This window comes from Phallusia mammillata, chromosome 3 (assembly GCF_965637545.1).
Source record: "Phallusia mammillata chromosome 3, kaPhaMamm4.hap1.1, whole genome shotgun sequence".
In the NCBI taxonomy this organism is placed as follows: domain Eukaryota; kingdom Metazoa; phylum Chordata; class Ascidiacea; order Phlebobranchia; family Ascidiidae; genus Phallusia; species Phallusia mammillata.
In genome coordinates, this window is record NC_137254.1 from 18,026,468 (window position 1) to 18,038,227 (window position 11,760).

An 11,760-nucleotide genomic window follows, 5' to 3' on the forward strand; every position below is an offset into this window, starting at 1 on the left:
CAAATGCTGTCAAACACATGTCAAAATGTCGTGAAATAGCAAAAGGCTTAGGCCGGTGTTTGCATAAGTTGCTGTTAAGCCGCAAGTCTTTCATTCTCCTTGCGTATTTGCTGCCGTAGGCAATAGACAAACTTGCCAGGAGGTCTACAAAATTGAAAAGGAATTACAGCGCTAGTTGTATGCGGGTATAAAACTGGCAGATTACCTTTGGAATGAAGTAGACTTATAACGTCAGATAAACATACACAAGCCAACACGACTTGTGTTTGAGTAAAATTTATTTTGCCATGTGCCTATCTTTCATGAACCAAACATTCAGTTCAGAGCAGACGAAGGATTTAAGTTTTCGTGACTTGTTTGTGCAGAAAACAGATGTATACAACATGTTTTAGGAATCAACATGTTTGTTGAAGATTTTTTTGTGTGTTTTTAGTGAAAATCTTTCTTTTGGAGCAACAAAATGAATGCCTTTGATTATCCCGTTAGCGGTGTGGCAGTGATCATCGCATGTTGTTTGCTGCTGTTTCAACGATGGTGGCGTAAACCGCATCCCAAGTTTCCTCCAGGACCAAGGGGAATTCCATTGTTTGGAATGCTCCCTTTTATGGGGACTTTTCCAGCCCGTACACTTAAGCAGTGGGCTCAGGAGAAATATGGTCCAGTGATGTCAGTGAGGTTAGGAAGCGAGGACGTTGTAATTTTGACCAACTGGGAAGTGTTAAACCAGGTACGCCATTTTTTTAAATCTTTAACGACAACCACATTAGCTCTATTCATGACCATCTTCCATTGCGTTCATGACGAATAACCCCAATTGCAACAGTTTGGAAATGTGTTATGTACACATGGATGTGACAAATTGTTATTAACAAACAAAAAGACACAAACTGAAATTCAACTTGATAGTCTATTATTAGCGCGTGAGTACTGTCTATGATTAGTGCACCTATGTTTCACTAGAATGTTATCATACACATTTTACTGCATTCTTTCCTTCTAAATACAATTGCCACCATAAAACTGTAAATACTACACTAGCATATAAACTAACGTATCCATCCTATATGCAGGGGATAAAAGTGTACTTATTTTTGTGCATTATGTGTTTTCAGGCCCTGGTTAAGAACAGTGCTCGGTTTGCTGGCAGGCCATACATTGCAATTTTTAACGCCATTACAGGCGACAAAGGCGTGCTTTTCAGAGATTACAGCGAGGATTGGAAATCTCAAAAGCATTTTGGTTTAAGAGTTTTGCGAGAGTAAGCACAACGTTAACTTGCTTTCAATGAAGCTTGATATTTAACGGACCAGGCTTGTATATAACACCAAAGCATGTTAAACCATAAAGTTTGTCCATAAGGCTTGTCGAAACATATTTTTAAATCAAACAAAAAGATAACACAACAGAATTGGCTTTAATTTGCGATCCCTTAAAGTGTGTTTAAGACATGCATTTTGCAGCGGAAAATTTGTGCTATGATTTAAGTTTCGTTTTTTTAAATCAAATGAGACCTTTTGTATCAATTACAATCTAATTTTTTTTCATGTTGTTAAAGATGGGGCTTGGGCAAGAAGCGTATGGAGGATATCGTAAACATTGAAGGGAATTACTTTCTAGAGTTTATCAGAAGCACCATTGGAAAACCGATGGATTTAAAGGTGTCGTTTTTTGTAAATAACAAACCGATATATAAACCCTGCAATAACCAAAATCTAAATTTTTACCGTATGAATGACATTCCTTCTCGTGCGTCATGCAATCTATAAATGAGGTTTATTGATAACGTATTTACATTCACAATACAATTGTTCACTTGGGAAATAAGTTAACGTAATTTGTTAAATTGATATTTCATTTGTGCTACAATGCCTCTTGTACAGAAATATCTTTTCAACGTAACCGGGAACATCATCTCTCAGATCACATGGGGTGCTCGTTACGAATATGATGACGTGATTTATAATGGACTATTGGACGAACTGAAACTTTTGTAAGAAGATAAATACAAACTGTTTTGTCTTACATTGTTAATATAGCAGAGACAATAGGAAATTTTGCCGTTTGGGTACTACTTTGTTTTACAAAAGTTTGTGAAACCTTAATATAACGATCAAAAATTCTTCTGTGCAAACAAAAGGATAAAAGAGTTAATAAAAACTTTGCTATAGATTTGGAGATACGGAATATGGTCGAAAACTGTTTTGGGTATATTATGCACCAGAACTCAGATATTTGCCAGGATTTAAAAGAGCTTATAATCACTTCTTAGAACGACAATACAGTTCTGTAGGTAAGTCCGACAAAACTGGTTTGGTGTGGGGTTAAGTATGGATGTGCAATTTGAGGATTAAAGCACGCAGACCGCATGAGATTACAGTCTAAGTCCAAATTAATTTGCAATGAAAGATTACTTCTCAGTAACCAGTCCAAAAGTGCGCATAGAAACAAACATGGCAACGTGTGCAAAATATGTACCAGTCTGATGGTTTTTGTTTTGGTTCTTTCAACAACTTTATCGTTTTGCACTGGGCACAAGGTCTGCTTTTATGTTCAATTTTCGGGAAATGTTTTCCTAAAATAGTAACTGGCATTTGGTCTAAAAACTTTTTACGTTTGTTGATTACATTATCAACGAATGTTTTGAAACTTAGAATTCATGAGGGAGCGAATTGCCGAACATCAAACAAATTTCAACAGAAACGATATTCGAGATTTCATGGACGCTTTTATCTTCGAACAAAGACACGGGACAGAAATTAACAAAAAATCGTTTACAGTAAGTTCTGAATTAGATCTAGATGTCAGAAACACCAATAACGCGATGTGCTGTCATGTGCTACGGTCAATATCATGTCACCAGCTGTCCTAATAAGATTTCTGGTAGACCTAGTGTTCATAAATCACGATGAGATTTGTTGGAAATTTTGACGCTTTGTTGATTTAATTTGCCACATTTGTAACGGCAGAAATATATTTGTTTGTGTAAACCAAAAAAAAACATTCATAACCGAATTGAATTCCGAAATGACATAATGGCAATGTTAGAAATTGTGTGTCAATGAAATTGTTTCAATGTACTTTTGCATTACGTGACTGCAGTATTTCTAACTAAGTCGGTGACACACAACCGAGCTAACTTCAAAATATCTAAAGCTTGATCGGCATCTGTTTACAGCTGGATTTAAAACGCGGTGCAGGTGCAGTTTGGTTAATTAATCCGAATGGGTAAACCGAAATTTCACTTCTCTGTTTGTTCGTACTTCCATGAAAATGTAATTTGATCTTGCAGGATGAGCAGCTTGTAATGTACGGGAAAGATATGTTTCTGGCTGGAACGGAAACCTCCAGTTCCACCCTGGCATGGGCTTTCCTTTACCTTCTCCATTATCCAGAATGTTTGGATCCCATTGAAAAGGAAATTGAAACGGCATTTGGTTAGTGTATTAACATAGGCAAAAATGCTGTACTTGTTTAAGACAAAAAAAAAATTAAAAAAACACAATCGATTTCCAAATATTTTGTTTGGTGCAAATTTGAACGTGGTTCACGTTTAAAGTCTGCATTGAGATTTGAGTGTATTTTCGATCTCATGCATAACTTTTCATACCAACCGTAATTTTTTCTCTACGAATCAAAAGGTTTGGATTTGAGTAAGACAATTTTCATATCAGTGCGAGGAAGCTACAAATACGTTGATGGTTTGACATGTGAATTACTTTTTTTTCTCAAGGTATCAATGGCGTTCCTTCATTTTCCAGACTAGACGAAACCCCGTATATCATGGCCTACATACAAGAAATCATGCGCGCTAAAACCCTAGTTACTATAACCCTTCAACATAAAACAACTGACGATGGATATTTGAATGAACATTTCATCCCAAAAAACACAACTGTAAGTAAAACAGGTTTATTCCAATATCACCTGAATGTTAATGAACTCAGATGGATATTCTAAATCAGTGGTTTTCAACCCGGGCCCTCGATCCCCCAGTGGAGCCACGAGCTGTATTCCTGTGGGGCACGGGGGTAGCTCCACCAGAAACACCCGCTAAAAATCAGTGGGTCGTTTTCTTTTTTATAATGCGCCGAAATGAGTGTGTGCTGCAAAAACCTTTTTTTCCTGATATTCTTTATCCATATTGAGGTTTGTCACGATTGCAGTTAGTTGTTTTCTCCATTCGACTTTCTTAAAGCCGAAATTAATACCGAATTTCAGCGCGAGTTTGCCATTTACATTTTTTGCAGGGGGCCATAGATCTTACACTGTGTTTTTAAGGGGGCCACGAGGCCCAAAATGTACTTTTAGGAGGCCACGGTCCTCGAAACGTTGAGAACCACTGTTCTAAATTGTGTTTTTTTTGTTTTGAGTTAAAATACATTCTAAAACTAAATGAAAATCGGTTTGACGTTGTTCGAACCCAGGAAGTTTAAATTCCGTTCAAGGTTATCTATGTATCAATTGAGTTCCTTTCTGTCACGTTCATATACGTTTCATTGATAACCCATTTTAGTGGTACTGTTAAAATAATATCGCAATAAAAACCTAATTATGACTTCTGTGGGATTTCTTTTCTCATTACTGATTAGGTAAATGGCAACAAGTATTTTACATACTTGATGTTTTCTGGTAAGTAATTAATGTTGTCAGATCAAAATGGTGAAAGTGCAAACACAGAACTTACACAAAAAATTAATATTCATTCTTACAGTTTTTACGCAAAATGTTGTTCATAGTTTGCCTGAAAAACTATAAAATAGGCTACCAATTAAGGTGGAATGATGATGCTGCGTTTACTTGTAGGTTATTCCATGTTTGTGGGGCGCTCACATGGATCCGGAGATATGGCCTAATCCAGAGCAGTTTGACCCTTACCGACATATCGACAGTAATGGAAAGTTTGTTACATCTGACAAAATTGTTCCATTCTCGATGGGTCAAAGATTCTGCCCCGGAGAAGGATTGGCCAAAGTGGAGATCTACATGTTCTTGATAAAGATCTTGCAGAAATTCAAGTTTCGGGCTCCTAATAAGAACATTCCGACACTAGATGGCATACATACCACTATGAATGTACCTACTGAGCTGAATGTAGTTTTTGAGGAGCGTTACTAACATTTAAGTTAATTACATAATGTTATGAAGCCGGCTGTGATACATTGTACATTAAAGCATTTAAACTAAGCAACCATGTTTTTGTTGTTTACATCGTGAGTTTTAGTTTTGTATGAAATTTGTAAAAACAAATTTTGAATGAATACATACCAATTGATAAAGGAATAAGTGTGTTTAATGATAGTATATAGAAGGCATTTCACTTTAGTTTGCAAACTTTATTGATACTTTTGGCAAATTGACGCCTTGTGGCAAACTTAGTCTAAAATATTAGTTGCCAAGACCAAGAGACATATAGAGGGACCCATCTACCAATACAATGTTGCGTTTGTTCGCGCACAATAATGAAGTCATTTATAGTTTTACTATGAGCTGTGACGTAACTAACTGCTTTTGGATCATTTAATGCGCTCTGTAACACTTGCAAAAAAAGGCAGTTTATTACGCCAGAAATAAGACTGCATGTTACTTGGTAATAAAGTAAATTACATTATTTGTCACAGAAAACTGATTTGTCTTATTTTTGCTCGTAACGTAGCAAGATGATTACATGGGATTGTAGAAATAAGGTCCCTCTAAAATCGTGTGTCGGCCCAGTTTGAGAACCGCTCGTTTAGTGTTAGAAAACGTTTATTATTATTTACTTAAAAATTATGTTTTACACTAGCTGGAGATGTTTTAGAGTTAACTAATACTTTGCATTTTAATTATTTTAAAAGATGTCCAATATCTGAAGGGGGGACTTGCCATCGGGCAAGTTGGCATCCTGGCCAGTCTGCCACTGATTACAAGCACAATGATGGCCGTCGTTTACTCCACTGCGCTATGCTGCGCATGTGACTTGCCGCTTTAAGGTGCCGGGAACACCATGTTGATTTGATGTAATGCTTCTCACAAGACTGGTCATCTGTGATTTATGTATGAGCGTGTTGTTACCGTTTAGCAGCCTGGCGGATTCCAGTAAGAAATATGTTCCAGCATGTATATTTCAAACATCAGACTATCGCAATAACTGTAGTAAATTTGTAATTCTGTTTTTCTCTTTTTATTAACCGGTATAGGAACAGTGAACTTATAATTATGTTCGGAAAATAAATTTTTGCCCGACATAGTGTGATATAAGATTTCAAAAAATTGTCAGTTTGCATATAGCAGAGATTATTTATAAGGAACAAACGCGGTGGATATATTGATGAAATGTGAGGTAAGAGCGGGTTGAACTGCTGTCCTATTTGGATGCTAGATACCTCAGCAGACACACGTGGAAAGATTTAAACCATCTACGTGAGATGTTGTCGCACAGAAAAGATCAACTATAGGCTACATTGTTTTTGGAGTGTGACGAAATCCTAGTAACGGTTAGATCTGAAGCGGCAACCAGCCAAATATCCGCAATATTGTATAGTTTTTCTAAATCAAAAGCACAGTCGCGTACATGCAGTCGGCTAGAAAAATAGCTCTCGCGGAATATGCGCCAAATTTATCCCGAAAAGTCATCACGTACAGTGGTGTTTTCTGGAGTTTATCTTCAAGAGCAGTTTTACTTTTAAACTACAAACTTATAGGGGTTAATTCGCCGGAGTAGCAGTACCTTGAACTCACTCAAATAGCGAACGCACTACAGATCGTTAAATTGGTTTAGGAAAGAGCACGAAAGGGATTGATTCTCAGACATGGTTTTCCAGCCGGCTTTTATCTGGTTGTTGCGAATGTTATGCAAAAAGATATGGTAGGATTACCAAGTATTGCTCAACCAGCAGTTTTATTGTAAACAATCGACGTTTCGACGTCCTATACAAGACGCCTCCATCAGGATAATGACATATCTTGCAGGACAAAATTCTTATAAAGCGACAAAATGCAAAACACACACACACAAAACAGCGATAAGACGATCGCACGGCTGCAAACTCGCACCAACGCAATGATAACACAAGCTCAGTGCTGTAAAGGCGGCCGATAATTTATCGGCATTAGAACATCTGTTTTTGCGTTCAATGTGTAGGCGTGTGAATGGATGTTCCAAGACTGTAGGAAAACTGCTGGTTGAGCAATAGTTGGTTATATATTATGCCTGGCAGCAATAGCCTATTTATATAGTGGTATTATTGCTCATTTCTGCTATGATTAGGCTGTTTTCAACACATGCTACTTTTGGTAATATACTGCAAACTGCTTTGTCGAATATTCGTCTTTGACTTAGCACACGACGAATTGGTTTTGTTTCACACATTTATTTTTGATTGACTGCTCGTTTAATGGTTTCTACTACGATCTTACTCAAAACCAGCACTCAGTCTATGAATGACAACTATAAAATCGTAATTTTGACCTTGCGATTTAGTCACGTACACCATGTTCGCTTAGAACTAAACCACGTATTCCACAGGACGACTACTCACAAAAAAGTCCATTCAATGTGATTTCATTTTAACACAAGTCGCACAGCACGTAAATCATCCAATTGTGCATGAATAAATATTACAATTGCATTCACCCATTGCGCTTCGGGAACTACGCTAAACTAAAATTTGTGACACACAACTTAATTAAAAATAAAAAACGCTGAAAGTAACAAAGCTTTACATCTTAGTAAGATTGATTTTTTTAATTTTAAATATGAATATAAAAGTAGGTCATATTGATATTTACTGTACAGCAAATTCAGAACTCTAAAATATCAAAACTCAAACACAAAACATCATAGCGAGAGCGAAAATTTACTTTTACTCATACAAAGCCTTCAAACTACCTATAGGATGTTTTTGAATATAGAAAGCTTATTAAGTTCACACAGATTGTAATAATTTATATTGAAATTTTTATTAATTATTTGCACTTATTTATGTTTTTAAAATTGTGCCATATAACTTATAACCTATTCCATACAAGTAAACTTGAGCTCATTAAAAATTAATGTTTGCTGTAGAGGTTCAATATGACTATAAATGTTTTATTAGTCAAGTCCAGGAATGCGTACAGGCTCTTTCATACCGGGATAGAGACATTTTGCAGAATTTTCAAACATGTACTTTTTTATCTCCGCTCTTATACTTGCATTATTTGTTGACCCGATTGGAACAATGTTCGAATCAAATTTAGACTGACTGTTCCGCTTGTTGCGAAGAATTTCCAGCTCTTTATCCCTCTCTCTTCCGTATGCGTCCACTCGTTTCCAAAACGTTTTGTTGAAATAATCGTAAAGTACAATATCCTGGAACGGCAATGAGTAGCTATACTAAAATCGAAAAATTGTTTATTTATCTAAATCTAACTTATTGTTTTTTTGCATTATTTTTTACACACACTTACAATATTATAGAGTTGCACAAAGTTTTTCTTTTCCTGTTCATCTTGTGGTTTTGCTTCATCATTATAGTAGCGCTTGTTTTGAAAACCGAAATTTCTCAAAACTTCCCAGTCGATACACAAAAGATCCTGAAATGCGGATTTTGCGGAACGCGGATTTACTTAAAATTCTTGTTTTGTACTTGAATGTACCAACTAGAAAAAAGTCTTTCCAGGTGGCTAAAATTGACTCAAAAAGTATCATGAAAAAAGTCGAATTTCTAAAAGATTACAATGTGTTTTCTCTTAATCCATACCTTTAGAAGTATCAAAGATTCATCAAAGTATTCAAGTAACATCACAAGATCTATGTTCTTCCCCAAATCTTGTATTTGACCTTGAATTTCACTGACATCATTTAACATTGGATCGATTCCCAAATCATGTGATTGAAAGTTTCGAAATCTAAACAATTAGACCTAAACCGTTTGTTACTGTGAATGCATGTTTTTTTCATGGTCTTGAAATACATACACCTTACAAAAATACGACATTAAAGATTTAATTACCGGTAATAGAATGGAACTGAAATGTTGAGAAGGTCCGCAGCTTTTGCCAGAAATTCAGCAGTGCTCATCGTTCTATTATTTTGTATGTAAACCTTCGGCATTCCTCCACAGTTGTATATGATTTTTTCCCAATCAAGAAAAAAGTTGTAAGAGGATAGAAAGTTGTTCCAAGGCTTTCGGATGATGGTTAAATATCTGCAATCATAAAGTCTGGTTTCATTTTTGCCATTTGTTGCTTCTTATCTGCTAACAATTTTTTTTTTTGACGTGTGTTGCATTCCATTGCGTTGAGTGACGCACGGTGCTACGACGGTTGCATTGAAAAGGCGTGTTTGTGGTTTAGACGGTAGTTATTGGTGATCACTTTCTACATTTGTGTTTTACGAGTCCTAAATGTGATTAACCTAATTAGTGAACTACAAATAATATGAATTTAACACGTGTAGTTCGATTTAGGCAACACGCTTAAGATGTACTTGTTCAAGCAATGTTCTTGTACGATAACCTCACGTGAATTCTATAACTATAGTGTCACTCAACGTCGCGTGGTAGGAAAACACACTACCACAAAAACTCAATATCGATAGGTAGAGCAAAAAACATTCGCAAATGTTTAACACGCGATTTGTTTGAAAGTGCGAATAGTATGGCGTTTAGGGTTTCTTAATAATAACAATAACAACAAAATCGACCCCAAAACCTAGTTCGTAAGGGTAAATTCAGTTCCTAAACATTAGGCTACACAGTCGCACTGTTAATGTGAATAACTGCGCTTTTTGCGCCATATATCGGTACTTTGTAAACTTTTTCGCTTTGTACAGGACTATGTGTGGCGTCTTATTAGCACATTGTAGTTTTATAGTTCATTATGTGTTTAGATGTGTGACTGCTGGGGATAGTCTTGTGGTTTATTTTCTTCCAGTTTCCAAAACAGGGGGTAAGCTTTGTGTTGCATTTTTACATTTAAGGCGCAGAGATTTAACACAATGCTTTAATGTGGAAACAGTATCCTCACGTTTTTGCGCTTCTTTTGACATGCTCGTTTGAATACGATTACAACACATCTGTGTTGAGAGTTTGTTAAAGCTTGAAGACCTTTACAAGGCACGTTTCAATTTCAATCGTGTGATGTTTTGCGCTCTGAATCGGGGCACGTTCAATGAATGTAACAGTTTAAGTTGTGGAGATGATACCTTGTGTCGGGATGAAAACATCGTTTCATTTCTTCTGCATCAAATCTTACATGTTGAACGTTGATTGAAGCTGTCTTTGGCACAATAAACTTGCATTTAAAGCCGCCAGGATAGCCTCCTACATATCCTCCAGGAAACATACGGGTGAAAATCTGCTCCATAAAGAAATCATACAGTATATTTCTTTTTTTAATTTTTTTGTCAATTCTACTTACATGTGATAAGTTATGTTTCTGCATGAATTTGTTTAATATTCCCGTGAGAGCAGTTTTTGAGTCTTTACATACACAAACTTTGTAACAGGTTTGTCACACTTCTTTTGATTTCTATTCACTTGTGGCAGTTGTCTGCTTTCGTTGAATGGCTTTGTAATCGGGTTGACAAGTTCCTGCCACAAATAGAAATATCATTAGCAACAGTGAAAGGAATGTTAAGATGCCACCTTGCGCTTGAGCATAATTTTTTGTTCTACAACCTTGGAATACTAAATTAGCCTTATGGTTAACATTACGAGTGTCTTGTCAGATCCTTATTCTATGAAAGCATACAAAAAACAGTATAAAGTTCAAAATTGTACAACCGTTTTTTTTTCGATCAGACAAATATATGCCTTTATTTCTTCTTTTTTGGGAGCAGTTTTGGAAATGACCATTCGGGAATTTAATGCTGTCCAACCAAAAAATATGAACCCCATAGTGAAAATAGCTAACAAAATTAACACAAATAAGCTATTGCTGCCAGGCATAATGTTAGACCAAGTATTGCTCATCCAGCAGTTTTTATTGTGAACAATCGACGTTTCGACGTCCTATACAAGACGCCTTCATCAGGATAATGACATAACTTGCAAGACGAATGTCTTTTAAAGCGACAAATGTGTGTGTTTCACATGTGTGTGTTTTGCATTTTGTCGCTTTAAAAGACATTCGTCTTGCAAGTTATGTCATTATCCTGATGAAGGCGTCTTGTATAGGACGTCGAAACGTCGATTGTTCACAATAAAAACTGCTGGATGAGCAATACTTGGTCTAAAATTAACACAGTTTGAAAAACCGAAAATGTTCCCATGTCCGTTTTATTACGGCTGTAAAATGAAATTTGCAAAGTGCACAATAAAAGCATAACTATAACAAATTTTCCACTGACTACTAATGACAACACTTTTTAGTGTAAGGATAGAATATGGTTAATTCTACTCATTTTAATATGAACAGAATACAAAATCACGTATTTATCAATTGTTACATTTTGCCACCTTCTTATCACAGCCAATTTTGCCATCAAGCAACATAATAGTTGCTGCGTAGTGTTTTCTAACAGCATTTGCTATAGTTGCGCTGTGGTATATAAAATGGGGAATTTAAAATAAAGTGTTAGTACGAGTACACTTAAAAACGTTCGTGATAAAACATCTGGTCTGAATAAAACAAAACGGTGAGCTCAAACAAGCTAACTATACTTAAACTGACATATTAGCACAATACTCATGTCCAGTTGAAAATGTGAATCGGAAAGCGGGTTACCACAAACCAGAGTTGTAAACGGACCTGAAACTGGAGCCCGAACCCGAATCGTTTTTGAAAAGCCGGTTTAAG

General features: G+C 36.1%; 2 protein-coding genes across 2 annotated transcripts; one reads left to right on the forward strand and one right to left on the reverse strand.

Moving 5' to 3' along the window:
- Window positions 1–437: 437 nt before the first annotated feature.
- Window positions 438–5,262, forward strand: LOC145217566 (cytochrome P450 2H1-like). The gene is made up of 9 exons (XM_080084836.1): window positions 438–727; window positions 1,113–1,258; window positions 1,556–1,658; window positions 1,881–1,990; window positions 2,169–2,290; window positions 2,652–2,776; window positions 3,290–3,434; window positions 3,731–3,894; window positions 4,804–5,262. Exons 1-9 carry the CDS (start codon window positions 461–463, stop codon window positions 5,113–5,115), a joined length of 1,494 nt encoding a protein of 497 aa, XP_079940962.1. The 5' UTR covers window positions 438–460; the 3' UTR covers window positions 5,116–5,262.
- A 258-nt stretch (window positions 5,263–5,520) lies between these two features.
- On the reverse strand, window positions 5,521–11,034 carry LOC145217572 (galactosylceramide sulfotransferase-like). The gene is made up of 6 exons (XM_080084844.1): window positions 10,381–11,034; window positions 10,166–10,317; window positions 8,973–9,167; window positions 8,721–8,868; window positions 8,428–8,553; window positions 5,521–8,329 (listed from the first exon to the last, which is right to left on the reverse strand). Exons 1-6 carry the CDS (start codon window positions 10,402–10,404, stop codon window positions 8,072–8,074), a joined length of 903 nt encoding a protein of 300 aa, XP_079940970.1. The 5' UTR covers window positions 10,405–11,034; the 3' UTR covers window positions 5,521–8,071.
- Window positions 11,035–11,760: the final 726 nt, after the last annotated feature.